At 45.4% G+C, this 22,592-nt stretch overlaps 1 protein-coding gene across 2 annotated transcripts in view; it reads right to left on the bottom strand.

The window, feature by feature from the left end:
• The window catches only part of LOC105702851 (teneurin-m), a 47,077-nt gene extending 35,447 nt beyond the window's left edge, over positions 1 to 11,630 (bottom strand). Inside the window, exon 1 of one of the 2 annotated variants that reach the window (XM_012430752.2) lies at positions 11,552 to 11,630. Coding sequence is in view for 1 of the 2 variants with exons in the window: in XM_012430751.2 (XP_012286174.2) it covers positions 10,433 to 10,475 (43 nt within the window). In the remaining variant the exon portion in view is untranslated. Of the gene's footprint in view, positions 1 to 10,432; positions 10,523 to 11,551 lie in introns of those variants that run through there. The other variant, XM_012430751.2, reaches the window with a different exon arrangement.
• Between the last annotated feature and the right edge of the window lie 10,962 nt (positions 11,631 to 22,592).

Raw genomic sequence — 22,592 nt, forward strand, 5'->3', positions numbered from 1 at the left:
AACCCTCCCTCAAGGTTCCCCGCCTTAATATCCACTAATGTCGTCCCCGAGATCGGATTTTTCCCGGCGAAGGGTCAAACTGAAAACCCGGGAGCGTCGCGACGTCCTAATCAGGCTCGCGCGACGCCTCTTCTGGGCCCATTCATAAGGCCCCGGCGGAGTGGAAGACGCCGCGGCGTGGTTATTCTTATTAATAGATCGGCAGGATCGGCATTGTCCGGAAGGAGTCCCTCGGGAGAGTCCTCGTTCCCGGCGCAGGTAGGAGAGAGCGTCTCGACAAAACGCGACGGGCCCCGAAGAGGGGCCTGAAGAGGCCCGCGACAAAAGGGACGCGCATGCGAAGAAGGCACGGCTCGATCGAATTAAGTTCGCCTCGTTGGGCCCCGGGGTGGGGACCGCTCAATGGCCGAGGGGCACCCGAAGGGCCCCGCTGTCGCACCGGGCCCCGTAATGGATGTTCTCCTCCGCCATTCAAGGAGAACGTCAAAACGCGTAACATAATATCCAGGTACTCACGGCCAAGAGGCCGTGGCTAATGGAATTTATTAGAGAAGCCCGAACGCGGCCCGGTCGACTAGTGCGCCCCCGTTTTGCGTTTCGGGCCCAAAAAGGGGGGCCCCAGGTGTTGCGGGCCCCTTGTTCGCCCGGGGCCCGCGAAAACCCCGACCCCCTTCTTCGGGGACGCCGACTGACCGGAAAGGAGTGGACGAATCGTTGTCATGGAATTTTGGGCCCGTGTCGCGAAATTTTGGGCCCGTTCGAAAAAATTCCATAAGTAATTGCACTTCTTCCGGAGTGTGAATAGTAAACATTTGTAGGTGGGTTTAATTGGATTAAAAATTAGGGAGATTCGAGGATTTAAGAGGGGGGTCGAGGGTGGTCTTAAGGACATTCCTTCGTTCCTTAGGGCCCCAGGTATGGGCCCCTCTCGCGCTCGGAAAATGAAGGGATTCCAAAATACCCGTTCAAAAGGATCCCCTAACCACTGTACATATATACATAAGAGTCGACATATCGGTACCGTCGAATTTTTGGGACCGTGGAAAAATTTCGGAAAAACTACTCTATCTACAGAGTATCGACTCGATATTGTCCAAGGTACGCAAAGTTGAATTAGAAACAAGAAAAGAAGAAATACTAGCCGTTAATTTTGTAGGACGTCACGTACGTCAAATTTTGGGCCCGTTGAAAAGTTCTCGACAAAATTCTTGAAAAATTCCCCAAGGCACGTGAAATTCAATTAAAACGAGGAAAAGAGGAATATCCATCCCACACGACCCAATAAGAAAAATCACCCGTTAATTTTGTAGGGCGTCAGGTACGTAAAATTCAATTAAAACGAGGGAAAAAGGAATTCCACACGGCCCAAGACACGTCAAACCACCCCTTAATGTTTTTAGGGACCCAAGAACATCCCTCCTCCCGCCCCCGAGGGATCAAGAGGTCCCAAAGGAGCCGAAGAATAAACCAGAAGAATTCTCCGCAGCGTCCGAGAGAAGAACCACCCCAGCCGTAAAAGAGCAGTCCCTAGAGAGAAGGATAGGGCCCAAAAGGCTCGGGCGAAGTCTGCGGTGTTTTTCGAAGGTTTTTTTTTTCCTTCTCTTGCCACCGCGTCGAGGGATCCAAAGGGGAAACGTTTAGGGGGGGTTGTTAATTTTTCGCGAAGCTGCGGCACCCTCGATGGACCCGGGGGTTGCGCGGGTCGTTATACAATTTCCGCGGAAGTGAGTCCTCCTCGTGCTTAGGGGACCTCTCGAGGCCGCCCCTGGCGGGAAAAATCTTGAAAAATGAAGGGGTGGATGGGCGCCGCGGCTAAAAAAGGAGCCCGAGTCAGAAGGGCGAAACGGTTTTAATTGGAAGCCACGCTAAGGGAGGCGAGGGGCGCGGTTCTTTACCGTCGTTTTCAGGGAACACCCTCGCGCCTATGTACCTAGGTACATGTATGTATGTACAAGGGGTGTAACGCGCGTGTCATGTGGTTACGCGACGTGTACACACCCCTGCGCCGGTTATTAAAAGGATCCGTCTGATGTTGCCGGTTTCGACGGCGAACGCCGGCCCGAGAACGCGAAAACCGGAGTCAAAGCTCCGCCGATATGTAATTTAAAGGGCCCGCCCTTTTGATCCATCGACCGAATTTACGATATCAAGGGCACCCCGACGAGAAAGGTACGCGAGATAAATTCGACTTTTTCTCTTTCTCGTGATCTAGAAAGATGTTACGACGTTCTGAAATTTCGCTTTTGATTTTTTAATTATTTACAATGTGTACGATAAATGCAAGTGTTGCATGAAACCCTTAGCAATATATAATTTAAAGGGCCCGCCCTTTTGATCCATCGACCGAATTTACGATATCAAGGGCACCCTGACGAGAAAGGTACGCGCAATAAATTCGACTTTTTCTCTTTCGCGTGATCTTGAAAGATGTTACTACTTTCTGAAATTTTCCTGGTGATTTTTTTAATTATTTCCAATGTGTACGATAAATGCAAGTGTTGCACGAAACCCTTAGCAATATATAAATTAAAGAGCCCGCCCTTTTGATCCATCGTCAGAATTTACGATATCAAGGGCACCCCGACGAGAAAGGTACGCGAAATAAATTCGACTTTTTCTCTTTCTCGTGATCTAGAAAGATGTTACTACGTTCTGAAATTTTCTTAGTGATTTTTTAATTATTTTCAATGTGTACGATAAATGCAAGTGAGCGTTAAAGCCTTAGCGATATGTAATTTAAAGGGCCCGTCCTTTGGATCCATCGAAATAAACCCAACTTTTTCTCTTTCTCAAGATGTTGAACAATAGTCCTCCGTTCTAAAATATATATAAAGGAAAACTGCGAGGAAATCGCCACAACGTTACGGGATAGTTGAAAGGCGTGAAAATCAGAAACGACCCATCCAAAACTCGAAATCTCGGCGATTCATAAATTAAAGAACCCCTTTAACCCCTTTCCAAAATTTATGCCCCTGAAGAATATCCAGAGAGAAGAGCAATTGAAATAACTTCAACAGTTTCCCTCGAAGAAAACGTAAAAGTACATTTTACTGTTTGAAATCAGGCGTTAAATAGTAAAATATTCCCCATTATTCCCACCGTACATACGCGCATATATATATAAATATAGGAAACCTGCGAGGAAATCGCCACAACGTTATAGGATAATTAAAAGATATGCAAATTAGAGACAACCCATCCAAAACTCGAAATCTCGGCGATTCATAAATTAAAGAACCCCTTTAACCCCTTTCCAAAATGTACGCCCCCGAAGAGAAGAGCAATTGCAGTAGCTCCAACAGTTTCCCTTGAGGGAAACGTCGAGGTACATTTAACCGTTAGAAATCAGGCTTTAAATAGTAAAATATTCCCCATTATTCCCACGGTACATACCCTCGTGTACCTAGAAATGGGAAAATTGCGAGGAAATCCGCGACGGGTCGTAGGATAATTGAAAGGCGCGATTATCATTGAGTTAGGTGGCGCGGCTTAACGCATCACGCTAAGCCACGTTAAACGGGAAATTCTAGCGACCGTTACCGGGTATAGTTATGCACATATGTCGTCTACACATGACAGCACATATATACAAGTCGGAGCCTTGGAGCCGACTCCTTAAGCATCTCCTTCCGCCGCCTTAATGGCGCTCCCGGGACGCCCCGGCGGCCCCCTTTTAGCCCGACAAAATGGAAACCCTTTTTCTAGGCCGCGAAAGGGGAGAGGAGGGGGAAAAAAAGACCTAATTCGTTACCCATTAGAATCCAGGAGGAACCCGAGCAGAGGGTGGGACCAGAACCCGAGGGCGGAAACCCGTTGTTTGGTGAAATCGCAACAGTTGGCCTTCCGCCTGGATCGAGCCTTGAAGAGGATCCTTCCTGAAGGAGGCCCCTTAAAAAGAATCCCTGAAAAAAGATCCCCTCCTCTCCTAAAAGGGTTCACGAGGGAGAAAAAGACGCGATCTACTTCGATCGGCTCTCCTTACTTGAGGTGGATAAGGTCAATTCCTTTTCGAAAGGATTTTTCGGCGCCCATGGCAAAATGAAATAATCAGGCATGATTTTTGCGTCGCTACTTCGTTTCAGTAAAGTGAATTATTTTTTAAGGATAAGGTCAATCCATTTCGAAAGAATTTTTGGGCGCCCATGGCAAAATGAAATAATGAGGCATGATTTTTTTGTCGCTACTTCGTTTCAGTACAGTGAATTATTTTTAAGGATAAGGTCAATCCATTTCGAAAGGATTTTTGGGCGCCTACGGCAATATGAAATATGAGGCATGATTTCTCCGTCGCCATTTCGGATCACTATAGTGAATTATTTCTTAAGGATAAGGTCAATCCTTTTGGGAAGGATTTTTCAGCGCCCACGGAAAAATGAAATAACGAGGCATGATTTCTCCGTCGCTATTTCGTTTCAGTACAGTGAATTATTTTTTAAGGATGAGGTCAATCCTTTCTTTTGCCTTCCATGTTAAAATGAAATAATGAGGCCAGATTTGCGGTGTTATTTCGTTTTATTACAATTAATTATTATTGAAGGATGAGGTCAATCCTTTTGGAAAGGATTTTTCGGCGCCTGGTGGATAAGGTCAATTTCTATTGGAAAGGATTTTTTGGGCTTTGCTGGTAAAATGAAATAACGAGGCAAGATTTGCGCCACTATTTCAATTATTACGGTGAATTATTTTTTTAACACTGATTTTTCGGTGATATTTTATTTTCTCGGGTGTGGCCATTAATCGAGAGTCGCTAAAAGAGTGTGTTAAACGTTATAATTGTCAATAGGTAGCGTTTGGGGTGGAAAGAGAATTTCTGAAAAAGGGGTCCTTTAAAAAAAGGATTTTCTGAAAAGGGAAAAGGTTCGCGGGTAAAAAAAATCCCTCTTCCTTTGCTAGGGGTTGCTCACTTTTTACCCCTTTTAAGGAGAATCCATCTGCGTCTAAGTTCACCGGGAAGCCTAAGTAACACCCGGTAAAAAGGATTTTCCAAAAAAAGGGTCCTACAGGAAAAAAAAAAGAAAAAGAAAATAACCCGTCGTCCTTTTCTCCATTAGAGGGATCTAATCGATCGATAAGATTTCCTTACTTACAGTTGATTCTTTACCTCTTTCTAGGAGAACTTATCTACCTCGTAACGTTGCATGAAAACGCACTAATTTGCGTTATTCATTACCGCTAATTATTTTTGTCCCGCTTTTCCGATGGATTTAATTATCTCGCGTGCCGCTACTAAGTTTGTGTCTAAATATATGTTAAATTATTTATAATGATTATCATTACTGGTCAACCTCGATTAATATCATTCTTACCCCTTTCGAGGATAATTTATCTGCCACTAAGATCGCAAGAAATTGCGCAAATTAGCGTCACTCATTATCGCGAATTATTTTTGTCCCGATTTTTCAATGGATTTAATTATCTCGCGTGCCACTACTAAGTTTGTGTCTAAATATACGTTAAATTAATTATAACAAGAATAATTATTCCTGTTCACCCTCGATCGATATCATTACTTCCGATTACTTATTCTTCCCCCTCTCGAGGATAATTTATCTGTCACTGCAGATTGGGAAGCAAAAAACGCGAAAATTTGCATCACTCATTATCGGTAATTACTTCTTCCTCGATTTGCCGCGATATTTAACCCTTTGGCTACTAAGAGCGCCTAAAGGCGCGCGACGTTAGGTCCAATATTGCCTGCACGGTCAGACGAATTTCGCCCATATGTCGAAATGGCTCCGTGTTCAAGGGGTTAATTATCTCGATTAAATGTCTGCATAAATATACGTTAAATTAATTATAACAAGAATAATTATTACCGTTCACCCTCGATCGACATCATTACTTCCGATTACTAATTCTTCCCCCTTTCGAGGATCATTTATCCACCACTGAAGATTGGGAAACAAAAAAGAAACGGGCAAATATGCGTCACTCGTTATCGGGAATTACCTCTTCCTCGATTTTCCGCGGTATTTAATTATCTCGCGTGTCGCGATTATCCGCGTAGCACCGAAAGGTTATGTCAAGCCTTATTACTGGCCGACGAAGTCGACCTCGACATCGACGCCGAGGGTGGCGGGGAATTGTCAACGGGGCTGCTCGTATATCCAGCTCTATATCAGGGCAAAGGTTCGTTTCTACGAAAATAAAGTCCTATTTCAGGAACCCGAGCCTCGGCACGAACGCTTTTTCGCGATTCGATCCTGATCTGACGCGAAGTACTTGCGCGGCTGCAATTTTCCATTGCACGCGACCATTGATCGCGTACACGGCCCTAATCACTATAATATGCATTGTTGTAATTGCGATGATTACCCCGAAGGAATGCCTCGAGGAGCCGGCCCAGGAAAGGGGAAAAATCCCGACACCGAGATGGGGCCCCCGCGATATTTCGACCACCGGTGTGTTAATAAGTGCAATTAACGGCCGATTTCGATCTACCTACATAAAAGCGTACCGAAATGCTTTAACATTACCCTGTACTCATTACCCATATATGAGGGTACAAGGGTGGAAAGACCTTAACCGAGCACTTCCTGTCGGCTTGGAAAGGATGGCCGGGCCTTAATCGAGGATTAACGTCCCGTAATTTAACTGTACAATTACACACATTGTCGAGGCAAATTAAGGAATAAAAATTCGCAGTGCGAGGAACAAGTCGAAGTAAAGTATAAAAATTGTTTTGGATATAAAAATCAAGGAGTTCGTTTATTAATGGTTAGGCCTTAATCAAGGATGATAATCGCGGCTTAAAAGCTCATTATGACCAGCAACACTAATTGTTTCTCGTTGTCAAACAATTTGTAGGGAAACATTCGAAAAGACTTGCGTGAATATTAAATCAAATGTAAAAGAAGGTTCATTTTATGAGTCCCGTAAAGAATTTAGTTTTGTTCATCGACAATAAAAATCGCACGATTTAAAAGCTCATTCTGACCAGCAACACTAATTATTCCTTATTGTCAAACAATTTGTAGGGAATCATTCGAAGCGACTTGCGCGAATATTAAATAAAATATAAAGATTCATTTCCTGAGCTCCCTAAAAGATATAAATATTTTGTTCATTGATCGGGGATAAAAATCGCGCAATTTAAATACAATTCATCCCGTCAAACTCTCACAGTTTCTAAGTCTAAGTAATTTAGAGAAAAGGGTAGGATCTGTAACAAATAAAAAGACCAGATAAAAAATAAGAAACCCTATATCCTTATCCCTAAAAAGTCTGGTTCCAAAGGGCCTTTTAAATCCCCTTAACTTCTCATCGACTCTGAAATCGCTCGTCAAAGCTTGGCCAATTTCCAGGATGAAGCTGTCAAATGAATATAAAAAAAATATAACGAAATAGAATAAATAAATAAAGGAAATGCCATTTCCTCGGACGCGGTAGAAAGTCGGAGGCTCAAAATCGAATCTTCGCAGGATATAGACCGGAAGCAGGTCGGAGGGGTTTTCGAAAAAAACCGTCGAAATCAATCGGCGGGAACGGCGTTGAGACGCGTCCCGGGCGTCGCGGGGGGTCCCGGAAAAACGCTCCTTGCAGTTGGCAGGTCGCGGATATTGGAAGGAAGTGCCGTTAAGGTCCCACTTCCCGGTGGGGGTCGGCAATCTTCAAGGGGTGGCTACATCTACTTGTCGAATGTGGCCCGACGTCCTCGGCAATTAGATCCGTACAGCGTCGCGACGCCGATCGATATGGCCCGGGGGAACAGGTGGACGCCGTTAACGAGGATCAAACGGAGTCCCGGGGCTCCCTGTACTTTTCAAGAAAACTCCTCGAAAGAAATCCGCAATCAATTCGATTTTAAGATCACTTCTCGGGTCTTAGAGATCGGTTCCCGCCGAGGGCCGTGACACTCCTAACCCGGTCGGCTGTAGGGCAGGTCCGGGTCGCGCCACGTGGAGACTCGAAAGCCGATCCGTGACCGATTGTTACTCATTCTTTCATTTTCGCGAGATTTTTCAGGCTGAACGTGGGGTAGGTTTGGGTCATGTCACGTGGAACTTCGAAGGCTAATCTGCGGTTTATCGATCCTAATTATTTTTTGGCAATTTTTTAGAAGTGGAGTCGCGCCACGTGGAGACTCGAAGGCCGATCCGTGACCGATTGTTACTCATTCTTTCTTTCTCGCGAGACTTTTAAGGCTGAACGTGGGGTAGGTTCGGGTCATGTCACGTGAAACTTCGAAGGCTAATCTGCGGCTCATCGTTACTAATACTTTTTTTTTGGTAGAATTTTCCTCAAGAGCCCCGAGGAACGAGAACTTCGCGAAGGATCATGGTTGATTCTTCTCTTTTTATTTTTAAATGTCGGATCCACAAGTCGCACAACGCCAAGCTCGTAGCAGTGCCGGACTTTTATTTTTTGTAAATAATTTCGAATTCTGAGGTCGCGCCACGTAAGCCCTGAAGAAAGCTCGGTGGTATCGCGGGGGATCGTTACTAACATTTCTTTTTTGTGAAAACTTTGGATTTTCAGATCGCTTCCTGGAGCTCCGATGAAAATCCCGCGGTATCGTGAGAGATCGTTACTATTAATATTAAATGTTCAAATCCTCAAGTCACTCCAGATGAACCCTGAAGACGCCGCAACGTCACATACGATCCTATCTATTTTTCTTTTTTAATATTCATACCCTCAAGTATGTTTTTTTATATATTTTTAATCCTCAAGCTACACCAGATGAACCCAGAAAACCCCGCGACATCACATAGGATCGTATCTATATTTTTTTTAATATTCATACCCTCAAGTCGCACTAGTTGAACCCTGAAGAAGACTCCGTGACGTCACATACGATCGTTACTATTTTTTCTATACAAAGATTTGGGATCCTCGAGTCGCATTCATGCGACAGGAGATCGCACTAATTTTTTTTGTTTAAATATTCATACCCTCAGGCCACCCCAGATGAACCCTGAGGAAGACTCCGCGAGGTCACATGGGATCGTTACTAATTTTTTCTGCGCGGAGGTTTCGGATCCTCGGGTCGCATTCAGGCTCCGTCTGAAGCGCTCCCTCGTTAACCCTCAGGACTTAGAAACGGTTTAAAGTGAATAACCCCGACGTGGGGGTCGCAGAGGGCGAGGTCTTTGCTCCAGGGGGAGGTTCGCCCTCGTCATGGCAGTCGCCAAGAGAGAGACGAGGTCTCCTCCAGACCGCGATGGATTCCTGCTGGAGCGCCTCGTTTTATTATGCAAATTTAATATATCGGCAGTGACGTCACGCGGCCGCGCGCTTACCGGCGCTGATAAAGCGGCGACATTTGGAAATGTCACACTGATAAATACCACGAGGTGGATGTGGCCTCGAGTCTTCAGGGGTTGCTTTTTAGGTGTCTCCAGGGTGGAATGGAGGCGAGGCCATCAATGTCAGAAGTTCCACGCGAAGATTTTCGAATATGCTTCCCGGAGTACCGATAAGGTAGATCCCCGAGAAAATATCACTTTCGAGGTGAAGATGATAAAATTTGGTGGTTAATTATAATATCAAAAATCGCAATCAAATTTGACGCCCACCGAAAAGGCAATAAAAAAAATTTGTTCATGGAACAAATCCGATTTACTGCATTTGGTTATCTGCAAGACGGGATTTCGTTCTGAACATTTTCTTTATCCTTTGTAAAATATGAAATTTCATGGGGGTAAGGGTTTTCCTTAAGCTCTTAAGGGGATGTGAAAGTGGCATCTGAAGAATCAACCGTTTATGAAACTTTTCTCCAAACTGGGTGTACCGACTCGTTTCAAACATTGCAACGTAAACGTGGAGACTATAAAGAAGGTTTTGGCATTGATGACATTTCACTCTTGATAATAAATTTTAAAAACATCTATGAACAAATAAAAAAAAATTGAAATTTCATAAGCTTTCCTTACACCCTCCATATTTATATTGTAAAGTTTCAATGGAACTTTTCAAATATCTATGAAGAAATACAAAAAATTGAAATTTCATGAGTTTCCCGGTCTTCCATAGACCTTCCATATTTATATGGTAAAGTTTGAATTAAATTTTATAAATATCTACGAATAAATAAAGAAAAAAATTGAAATTTTATGAGTTTCACGGCCTTCCTTATACCCTACATACCTGTATTGTAAAGTTTCAATTGAATTTTAAAAATACCAATTAGAAAAATTAAAGAAATTGAAATTTCATGAGTTTTACGGCCTTCTTTACACCCTCCATATTTATATTGTAAAGTTTGAATCGATCTTCCTTATTTACAAGTTTTCACGAACGATTGACCTCTTAGAACCTCGATATCGCCTTTAAGGTCTAAGGTCGCTCTTCGGGAACGTTCCTCGCAACGTGGAGGACGGTTCCATCCGAGCGTCCTCCCCAGGAAGTTTGGTAAGGTTTATTTCTTTAAGGCTTTAGGAGGGAAGCCTCGACCAGGGTGGTCGGAGGTCTCGACTGGGAAGCCACCCACCTCGACCACCGCCGTAGCAGTAGGTGTACTCGTTGTAATCCATGGCGGGCCTCTTCAGCAATCCCTGCCCGGGTACCAGATCCAGCAGAGCCGTGGGATCGCACATTTACCTAGATCGAATCCTGCGCACTGATCCTCGACCTCCAACTTGGCCATGTAGAAGAGGACCTTGTGGGGGATCCCGAAGAGCAAGGTGCAGCGACCTCTCCTTATCCAGGGCACTGATTTTCACACAAACGGTTTCCAAACTTCTGGCCGAACTTGGTCAACTCCTCGTCGCCATGAGGAGGACCTCTTCTCTTCGAGGTTGGATTTTTACGTTGAATTTTGATATTCACTGAGATGGTTTCGCTGATCAAGTTCTCGTCGCCATGAGGAGGACCTCGAAGAGGGACCTCTTCCCTTCAAGCTTGGATTTTTTCCGTTAAATTTTAATATTCACTGAGATGGTTTCGCTGGTCAACTCGTCCTCGCCATGAGGAGGACCTCTTTTCTTCAAGCTTGGATTTTTTCCGTTAAATTTTGATATTCACTGAGATGGTTTTTCAACCTCTCGTTTAACGCGCGTCCAGACCTCGAAGAGGATCTTGAAGAGTGAGGTACAAGATGCGACCTCTTCTTCTTCCGGGATTTTTTTTCTCTTTCACATCAAGGTTGATCTTCACTAGAATGGCCTCCGAACTTTTGTGCAAGGCACCGTCACCGAGTTTCCTAAAAACGGTCCTCCCTCACTTTTGTCCGAGGCACGTCAAGACCTCGCAGCCATTCCGGTGGGAACGGAGGATCGCCCGGATCCCGAGGGACTCCCTCACGCTCGAAACAAGCGGCACTTCCGGTCCCTCAAACTTCAAAGGGCTCACCGCGTCCTCCCGACTATACTCGCGACACCTCATTGGCCGCAACTGCGAATGCACTTCCCGAAACAACCTCTGCGCATGCGCCTGCTTCTCGATTTCTTTCACCTATCACGTTAATTACCGCAATTATCACAAATTCACCCGGAACTTCGTGTCGGACGGAAGTGAACTCCTTGATTAGTTGCGAGTTATCGATTGTGAATACGGTTACGGTATCACTGGTGGTAAGGGGTCGGGATATCTTTAGGGTGAGAGCACTCACGGTTTGAGATGGGAAGAATTGGGGTGAACTTCTGGGGTGGAATCCGCGTAGCGAGGGACGGCTCTCGAGCGATGTCCACGCCTCGACGATCGGCAACGTACTGAGCCGTAGCCGGGGATGCGGGCTGACGGTGACTCGCGCGCGGCCGGTGGTGGGGGGCGCGAGAGTGGGGGGCGGGCCGCGTGGTGGGGGGAGACAACAGCCGGTCCGCGGAGATCGCGGCATCCGCCGCGGGCCATTGATCCTCCGACGCTGCAGCGAGGTGGACCGGCCTGTCTCTGGAGGCGGTACGTATTCATTCCCAGCGTAATCGCGCCTCGCTGTAGATTCTATAACCCGTGGAATTTATCGGAATTTTAGAGACACCCGGTTATCGGCATTCCTCCTGGAAAAATTGCCAAGACCCGGGCCTCGGAAAAATTCGGGAAATCGAATTGCGGCTACCTTCGATCCCCCCTCGACGGGGCTGCGATATTAATCGCCCGTAACAAATGCGACGGGCTTATCGATCAACTATCATTTATTCACCCGCGTAATATGGATTAATCTCGACCGAATCGGGAATGACCGAAAGGGTTCCTGGTCCCTTTCGCATCGGTGATTGTGGACGCGTTAATTTAAATTGCCCGGCATAAATCCACAAAATTCCTGCCCTGCCGATTAAACATATCGATATTGGACGGCGGTATGAATAATCGACGGGTCCACCTTTTATGGTGGGTAAAAAACACGGGAAATTGAGGTAAATTATTTTAATCATCGGGCACTCTTTCTCGAGGATGAATGTCATGTAAATTATTGTTTATTTTAAAATTCAGGGTAATTACGTCATTAGACATGACGATCTTGAGGAACCATTGGTAATTATGCACGATAGGGTTATATTCTTCGATTTTCGCATTACTTTGATATATTGTAGAGGACGTCGTCTCGATAGTTTCATATATATGTATTAGGTCGATGCATAAGTAAAGGCGTTTTTAACACGTAACGTAATGTTTAAAAAAAAATCAACCTAATATATTTTTGGGTCAGACTTGAATATTTTCGGAGTCACAGGGAAGAAAGGAAAGCAAAAGGTCTACTTAGCTAGCTACCTTTCGGCTACTTTTCGAGTTCCATCGCTTTGTTTACGTTCAGACCTCATATTCTTTTTTATATTTTGGTATGTTTATTATCATGTAGTCCCCTGTTCGGTGCTCAGAGATATCCAAGATCGAAGATAAAATTAAGCGAATTTCTTATCATTTGTCAGTATTTGGGTGAATTTCTTGACTTTTTAATCTAATCTAAACTATTACTGAAATTGACTAGGTCAGGTTATATTTTATATATTGCACTATTGATATTCTTCAATTGTTTGGTAACTCCGAAAATATTCAAGTCCGACCTTTAAATGTATATATATGAAATATATATGAAATTTCATATACATGAAATTAATCGGGACGTTCCCAACAATATATCAAAATTATACGAAATTCGGAGAGGATCTTTTATGCATAATTACCAAACTATTTTGTAATAAAAATTACGGCAGTTAATGATAAATATAGAAAAGCATTGGAGCCCTTTTTCCCATGGATAGAAATGTTGTAAATTACAGTGAATCATACAAATCAGGGCGATTATTATTAAATGTCGTAATCAAGGGACCCAGGACCCTTTTTCGTAGCACGTGAAAATGAGGTAGAAATATTTTCCAGTGATTATAAAAAGTACCGGTAAATCAGGATCCTTTTTTAAGGGGCCCCATTGTAGGGGGCCTCGTGTCCTGGGTAATTTAGCCGTCCCGGGGCCTCACCAGGGCACGGGGTCGAATCCGACTCAGGTGCGTCGCTATAAATCAGGGCTTTATCGGGCTCTCGTGGGGCCCCTTCTTTCTCATTTTCTCACCAGGCCCTGCCACTTTAATCCCCGTATCTCAGCGAGTTTACGCCCTGGACCACCTTCGGGCACCCTCTCGGAGGGTCTAATCCTCGGCTAATCCACTATCGGCTGTAAAATACCGAGTGTTTTCGAAGGGAGGGCCAATAAAGGAGGGAAGTGCCGAAGCAGGGCCGAATGGGGCCCCGCGGCTCCGGGGGCCATTTAATCTGCATACTCGGACGTTGACTTTGGAAATTACGGCCCCCCTCCCCCCCTTTACGACCACCCCGTTCCGTTCCGTTTCGTTCCGTACGTCAGTTGTTCCGCGGCGGAACGGCCGCCAGATGCAAAGAGATCCCGCCCCGGTAAATCTCCGCTCTCCTAGGGAGCCCCATTTTCCTGTGATACCTCCCGTGACGGACTCAGGAATTTTCTTACACCGCAAAAACGATATCGGGAGTTTTCCGGCTTATCCTGGAACTACCGATCGGTCTTATGTTCCGACTCGGGTAACAATGCTTCTTTGAGGGAATCAGAGATTTCTGGAATTTCTTCCCCATTGCTCCCGGCCTCGCGGAAATGCTTGCAAATTTTCCTGATATTTCCTCGCAACCTTTTTTTCGCTTTTCAGAATGTTCGACTACTATTTTAGGAGGGTTTTTCACGGCTGATCTCCCTTTTCGGGGTATTTGTACATTTTCTACGGTTTCTCTCCTAACGTTATATCTGTTCGCAGATTTTGTACGATTTTTTTTTACCTTCGTCCTCACCTGCGAAAATGTTTCGCTTATTTTTTCTACAATGATTTTTTGACACTGCTCTCATCCTGTTATAAATGTTTGCGAATTTTGTACGATTTTAATGTCCGTATCGTGGAGGTCAACGGACCTTCGGTTTAGATTTTGATGATATGGAGTTATTTTGTTTTTTATATCGTTATCTGATTTTTAATCGATTTATCATTTCTTAACTCTTCGGCGTGAGATACGAAGTTGTACTAAATTTGTGATTTGACATGATTTTTAATTTTGTTTTTTAATTTTCTGATTACAATTAGAGGTCTCGTGAGCTTTCTGCTTTTATCGGAGAAAAATGAAACGATGTTTCTTGTGTTTCTTTTTAACGGAGATATATGAAATGATTAATTGTAGGAGGGAGATCGAATGATTTTGAGGGAAAATTAAGAAAAATCTCAGAGCCAGATTCGGAGTTAAAAAAAAAAAAAGAGATTAAGGAAGGCGCTTTAGAATTGCTTTTATCGTCCCTTTTCTTTTCCTACGGGTTTCCTCGCGCTTTTATGACGAAGTGCTGAAGCATGCGCACACGTACATATTATGGTGTAGGTGTATGCCGGGGCAGAGAATGGATCTCCTTTCGCAAATCACCTTTCGGAGATTATCTCCGAGGAATGACATGCGAGGCGACAGGAAGATTGATTAACAAGCGATGCAATGGCCATACTTTAACGGGGCAGGGGATATTAATCACGCCGAAGGAGAGCGAACGCCCGGAGGAACTTTGTCGGCTTAAAATTCAGATAAATTAATCGATACGTTTAATTATCGCGCATTAGTGGAAATAATTGAAAAACATTCCACTCTTCGTTCTGTTAAAATACTTCCATTAACGTAAACAATTATTTTATGTATTTGAAATGCACAGGAAAATATTAATAAGATTGAAGAAATGAATGTCAATTATTTGGTAATGTGAATTATTCATCGATATGTTCAATTATCGTGCATTAGTGGAAATAATCGAGAAACTTTTCACTCTTCGTTCTGTTAAAATACATACATTAACGTAAACAATGATTTTATGTATTTTAAATGTACAGGAAAATATTAATAAGATTGAAGAAATGAAAGTCAATTATTTGGTAATGTGAATTATTAATCGATATGTTCAATTATCGTGCATTAGTGGAAATAATCGAGAAACTTTTCACTCTTCGTTGCGCAATTGTGACGTAAGACGTTTTTTTCTTTTTTTTTTAAATTACGAGTAGATTGGCAAGAAAATGCGGAAACGCGGAGAGGGGTGAAGTTTCGCGGGGGCAAAGGGGTGTAAATCACGAGTCCCCTTTGCGCGTTAACGTCGGAATTAACCGCGAGGCCGACAGGCCCATGACAAATGATTTATGCTAAACGGTCATTAAACCCAGCGGGTCCGTTTCGAGATCTCAGGTGGGCATCCCGGTGGGAGGTCCCCGAGTCCCTCGGGACCCCCGGGAGGGCCGAAATGAGCGGCGATATCTGGGATAATTTTCCAAAGAGGGACGGCCGGGGGGAGGGGGGCAAGGAATAAAACGGAGGAGCAAGGGAAATCGAGAGGGAGATAAAGAAGGGGAGTCTGGGAAAGGGACATCCAGATAGAGGAATATTCGACGATCCGATCGGAGTTATCCCGGCTCGTTACGGCCCGGGATATATATCCTGGTCCTTCGGGATGCTGGGAGGACCTCGATCTCGGGAGATGGTCGGGCGTGTCCTGGAAATTTACAGGGTGCCCCTGGACCGGCATCAAGGAATCCATTGAGCATCCCGGATGAAAGGAGGTCCACCCTTTCGAAATCCTACCCTCTTGTACGCGTATATGTATCCGCGATTATGTACGTATTAAGGTATATAAGGATACAGAAATATACGTACATGTGTACACGAGATTCGCCTATTGGGTGCCCGTCTCCGGGGGCTGCGTGTGTATGTATCGCATATTGTACGTGTTTATGTATTCGGGATTATGTATGTATGTAAGTATATACAAGGATACAGAAATATAGGTACACGTGTACATGAGATTCGCCTATTGGGTGCTCGTCTCCGGGGGCTGCGTGCATATATATCACGTATTGTACGTGTATATGTATCGCATATTGTACGTGTTTATGTATCCGGGATTACGTATGTATGAAAGTATGTACAACGATACAGAAATATACGTATACGTGTACACGAGATTCGTCTATTGGGTGCTCGTCTCCGAGGGCTGCGTGCATATATATATGACGTATTGTACGTGTATATTGTATCGCATATTGTACGTGTTTATGTATGTATGTAAGTATATACAAGGATGTAGAAATATACGTATACATGGTTACGTACATATGTACACGAGATTCGCCTATCGGGTGCACATTTCTGGAGGTTGTGTGTATATGCATCGTGTATATATATCCACGATTATGTATGCATGTAAGTATATACAAGGATTCAGAAATATACGTACACATCGTTACGTACATATATACACGAGATTCGCCTATCGGGTGCACATTTCCGGAGTCTGTGTGTATATGTATCGCGTATATGCATCTGCGATTATGCATGTATGTAAGTGTATACAAGGATACAGAAATATACGTACATATGTACACGAGATTCGCCTATCGGGTGCACGTTTCCGGAGGCTGCGAGGCCATCTTGCGAGATGCCGAAGAAGAGCGATATCTCACGCATACTGACGCCTCACCACGTCTTCTCACGTCTCCTCGCGTACGCCCACGCACATGGGGCCCGGACCCGCTCGCCATCTGGCCGATATGCGAGCCGGCGCATTGCTTTTTTACGTGAAATCCCGGACGATCCCGAGTATCTCCCGAGGGACCTCTTCGGGGTCAGGAAATCGAAATCGTGATTTTCGAAAAATTTCGACGAGGGAACTTCGATTTCTGGGCCACCTCCCCCTTTTGTGCTTCCTCTGAGAAAAAACTACTTCCCTTCTTTAAGATGTTTTTTTTTATTTAGGAATACCTGGATTGAATTAACGGTGGCTATTTTTTTTTTATATTAATAATCAAGTGTTAGATTAACACCTTTAACAACCCTCTTCGAGTTCCTCTTCGAGGTCCTCTTCGACTTCCTCTGCGACTTCCTCTTCGACTTCCTCTTCGACTTCCTCTTCGAGTTCCTCTTCGAGTCCCTCTTCGACCTCTTCTTCGACTTCCTCTTCGACCTCCTCTTCGGGGTGTCACGTGCGCCGGAAAGCGGCATTCGTTACGGGGCGCAGTCGGCGAGTCACGGAACTTACTTCCGTCTCTGCCGAAAACGAGACACTCGCGAAATATACGGCTTATGGGGAACAGGGAGGGTTCCTGGTCGACCTCTCGGTCTACCGGAAGTCACGTTAATAGATGCATGCTCGGGTGTCGCTTGGACGAACGTGATTTGCGTGTGCAGGCATACCCCATGAGTCACGGAGTGGACTTCCGGTTTCGGGGACGTCTTGGGGGGCCCTCCGGGTTTTCTTTGTTCCCCATCGCGAGTCGCGGCTAATTTTAGACTCCGTCCCCCACTTCCCCCCTCGATTTATTGACACGATCTTAGGGGATAATCGGAATTATGTGTAATTATCTGAAAAGATAATTGTCATGAAATTTCAGGAAACGAGGAAAAATGTGAAGAGGAATGGGTGGGACTTGAGGCCCAGGAGTTCTGAGGTTTGAGTTAGTTCGTCTTTTTGTTATGATTTTCATAGATACTGGGAATTATGAAAATGATTTGGAAAGATGATTATAATAAAATTTCAGAAAAGACGGGAAAATGTGGAGGATTTCAGCGTGTTGGGGGACTTAAGGCCCAGAGGTCTACATGTCCGAGCCAGGTCTATCTATCGACACGATTCTCAGGAATTCCTAATCAGATAGCTAGGAGAAAAAAATTAATAGAATTACTAAGAGGGTTTAGAAAAAAGTGAGAGTCAGGATTTGAGGTCAAGGAGGGGGGACGTGAGTCCCAGAGGGAGGGCCTCATTCATGGGCTCGATCCGACCCGATCTATCGGCAGGGATAGGTTCAGTCTGCAGCATCCGGTCTGCGGAGGAGACGAAGAGCCTCGACCACCTACGGAGATGCTGCGGGGATCTTTTTCGTCGAAGATGTGGACCACCAGATAGGAGGGTAAAGTGACCGCCGGCAAATAAGAAAAACGGAGGGCCGGTAAGGCCCAACAAGGCCCAGCAAGGGCCAGCATCGCCGAGGGCCTTACCGGTACTTTGGGCCCGAAATCTCGCGAGAGGCCACTCGAGATGGCAATTTCCTCGGCACGGGCCCAAAATCCGGAGTGAGGCCCCGCGGGACTCGGGGCCTCACTCCGGAGACAAAGGCCCGAAACTTTAGAGTTCCCGAAAAGTCGAAACCCCGTGACACGATATCCACGAATAAGAAGACCCTTTTATAAAGCGATACCAAAGACTCGAAAATCCGTGACGCGATACCCGTGAAAAGGAACCCTTTCACGAAGCGATACTTCCCCGAGTCCTGATCAAATCTCGGCAAGTCCCACGGGGCCTGGAATTTGAGTCCCATAATTGTGCAGCAGCTCCTTCCGAGCGTGATTTTTCGAGGATCGACTATCCTGGCATCGGGAAGGACTTTCCCCCCCCCCTCTTTTTTTTTGTGCAAACCGACTTCGGGATGCCCGAAAATCGAGAAGGGAATTTCGTGAGAACTGACCCAAACGAGGGGCCCCACGTGGGAGCGCCCTGGGCCCTTCTCGGTGCTCCTCCGCTGTAAACTACCGAGTATCGTTTATGGCTTGTAAAGGTAAAGGGCCCGAATCGGGGAGGACGTCATTCGTAATTGTCGCTACCCACGTAACGATGAATCGTTGCGATAAATCGGTGTAAACCGTACAGTACCGTCCGCGTTTAACTGACACGCGGACGTGTACAGAAATCGATTTAACTGCACAGATTACAAATCGCTACGATATATTGTCAGGTGTGTAGCTACCATTAAAGTGGTCACTGGTTATGATGGTTACCTAGGTGACGAAAAATCGTCGCGATAAATCTGTGAAAACCGCACTGTACATATTTAACGGACATGTGGACCCTTAAGAATTCGATTTAACCGCACATATTATAAATGATATCGATTGACCTGCTCGAATTACAAATTTCTACGATTCGAGGTTATGGATGCACCCTATTAATAAACGGGACCTCCGAAGGTGCATTTTCGGATGCGATCGATGCAATTAGCGATCTGCTAAGATGGCAGGTGGGGGATACGGGGATAGATCGACGGATTTATTCCCGTGGCCTCTTCTTTGCGGTTCTGTTCATGGTCCTCTTCGGGGCTGTTACATGTGGCTTATGCGCGGCGCTCTTCCAATTTAGGTTTTCTATCTACCCTATTAATAAACGGGACCTCCGAAGGATGCATTTCCGGATGCGATCGATGCAATTAGCGATCCGCCAATGTGGCAGGTGGGGATGCGGGGATAAATCGGCGGATTTATTCCCGCGGTCCTCTTCATGGTCCTCTTCGGGGCACTTACGTGTGGCTTATGCGCGGCGCTCTTCCAATTTAGGTTTTGTGTCTTTCCTATTAATAAACGGGACCTCCGAAGGTGCATTTTCGGATGCGATCGATGCAATTAGCGATCCGCCAAGGCGGCAGGTGGGGGATGCAGGGATAAATCGACGGATTTATTCCCGTGGCCTCTTCTTTGCGGTTCTGTTCATGGTCCTCTTCGGGGCTGTTACATGTGGCTTATGCGCGGCGCTCTTCCAATTTAGGTTTTCTATCTACCCTATTAATAAACGGGACCTCCGAAGGATGCATTTCCGGATGCGATCGATGCAATTAGCGATCCGCCAATGTGGCAGGTGGGGATGCGGGGATAAATCGGCGGATTTATTCCCGCGGTCCTCTTCATGGTCCTCTTCGGGGCACTTACGTGTGGCTTATGCGCGGCGCTCTTCCAATTTAGGTTTTGTGTCTTTCCTATTAATAAACGGGACCTCCGAAGGTGCATTTCCGGATGCGATCGATGCAATTAGCGATCCGCCAAGGCGGCAGGGATAAATCGACGGATTTATTCCCGTGGCCTCTTCTTCGCGGTTCTCTTCATGGTCCTCTTCGGGGCAGTTACATGTGGCTTATGCGCGGCGCTCTTCCAATTTAGGTTTTCTATCTACCCTATTAATAAACGGGACCTCCACAGGATGCATTTCCGGATGCGATCGATGCAATTAGCGATCCGCCAATGTGACAGGTGGGGATGCGGGGATAAATCTGCGGATTTATTCCCGTGGCCTCTTCTTCGCGGTCCTCTTCATGGTCCTCTTCGGGGCAGTTACGCGTGGCTTATGCGCGGCGCTCTTCCACCCTGCGATTAGGCTAATACGGGATCCTGGACCGGGGCCTCTTCTTGGGCCTTGCGGCCGTTTTACTCGCTCGTTCCGTTCCGTTCTGCGCGACTGCCAGCACGTCCACTTGAGGAGCCTCGCTCTCCTCATGCGGATCTTCAGGTTGGCCGATTATGCTAATGCTCGCGCGGCCCTAACTCGCCGCACTGCGGGAACGGCCGTTCCGCGGACTTCTAAGAGGAGGCAAGAAGCTGAAATCCCGAGGCCAGGCTCTTCCGTATTGGACGGAGTGCCTCTGGATTTATTTCCTCGGTAGGAACTTTGGCGAAACCATTGGAAGGGTGCAGGGACCTTGAAGAGTGTCTTCAATGATTTCGGACCTCGGCAGAATATAGTTTAGGGTTCTGTAAAAATTGTGGTACGACCATGATGAAGCCCATGAAGATCGAATTTTGTTGTACCAGATGTTGAAAAAGACCCTTCTCTTCCATTTGTTTTATCCTCTTAAGGATATGGTACTTGTTTGGAATCTTGCAACAATTTGGTAGGTAGTATAACCATGATGGATTTATTTCCTTGGTCGGAACTTTGGTGAAACCGTTGGAAGGGTGCAAGGACCTTGAAGAGTGTCTTTCATGATTTCCGTCCTTGACAGAATATAGTACTTGTTTAGAGCCCTGCAAAAATTATGGTACGACAATGATGAAGCTCGCGAAGATCGAATTTTGCTGTACCAGATGTTGAAGAAGATCCTTCTCTTCCATTTGTTTTATCCCCTTAAGGATACGGTACTTGTCTGGGATATTGCAGCAAATTCGTAGGCAGTATGACCATGATGGATTTATTTCCTTGGTCGGAACTTTGGTGAAACTGTTGGAAGGGTGCAGGGACCCTGAAGATGGTATTTGTGTCTCATGATTTCGGCCCTTGGTAGAATATAGTACTTGTTTAGAGCCCTGCAAAAATTATGGTACGACAATGATGAAGCCCACGAAGATAGAATTTTGTTTTATCAGAATTTGAAGAAAATCCATGTCTGTTCCATTATAATGATCCCGTTGGAATGATATGGTACTTGTTTAGTCACATATTTACAACTCCCCCATTATTGATGGCCATGGTGGAATTTTCGAAGATTGAACTCTACCGTTCCTGATCTCGAAGAAGGTCCTTTCTTCGACATCTTCCACTCTCTTGGAGGGATACAATCCCCGTTTATACAATTTCTACAAAAATCTGGCCGACAGCTGAGCCAGATTTTTCCAATATGTCTCTACCTTTCTAAGTAGACTAAACAGCTGCTATGCACTCTTCGGGTATTGCAGACCTGTGGTTCACGGGACAACACCTTCAAAGTCCTAAAATCTCCTGGCTAGAACGGATGTCTCGCAGATTTTCTACGACAATACTTTCTTAAAAGCCTTGGGAAAATCTGGACTACAGCCTAGCCACATTTTCTGCTTCTAATGTAATCATTTGTCGCGTACTCTTCAGGTGTCACAGATCCATGGTTCACGTGGTAATACCTTCACTCTTAACATTTCCTGGCTAGAAGAACTGTTTTTTAGATTTTCTCGGACAAATACTTCTTTGAAAGTCTCGTAAAAAATTCTGTCAACAGCCTAGCCAGATCTTGTCTCATATCAAAACATCTGCAATGCACTCTTCAGGTATTGCGCATTCATGGTCCACGTGATAACACCTTAAACACTTCCTGGCGACAAGGATCGTTTCGTGGATTTTCTTAAACAGTACTTCCTTGAAAATCTTGCAAAAATCTTGACTACAGCCTAGCCACATTCTGCTTCTCATCTAACCATCTACTGCACACTCGTCAGGTACACTGGGAGACATCAATGCCCTCCCATCCTGCACAGGCGATGCCGTATCTGCAGGGGAGGCATTCATGCCCGCCAATGTACACTGGGAGACATCAATGCCCTCCCATCCTGCACAGGCGATGCCGTATCTGCAGGGGAGGCATTCATGTCCGTCGTTGTCCCGATAGTTCCCCGTGATAACACCTTCATAGACCTACCATTTCCTAATCAGAATGGCTGTTTTGTGTATCTCC

This window comes from Orussus abietinus, unplaced genomic scaffold (assembly GCF_000612105.2).
Source record: "Orussus abietinus isolate OABI.00-Male unplaced genomic scaffold, Oabi_2.0 scaffold332, whole genome shotgun sequence".
Lineage (NCBI taxonomy): Eukaryota > Metazoa > Arthropoda > Insecta > Hymenoptera > Orussidae > Orussus > Orussus abietinus.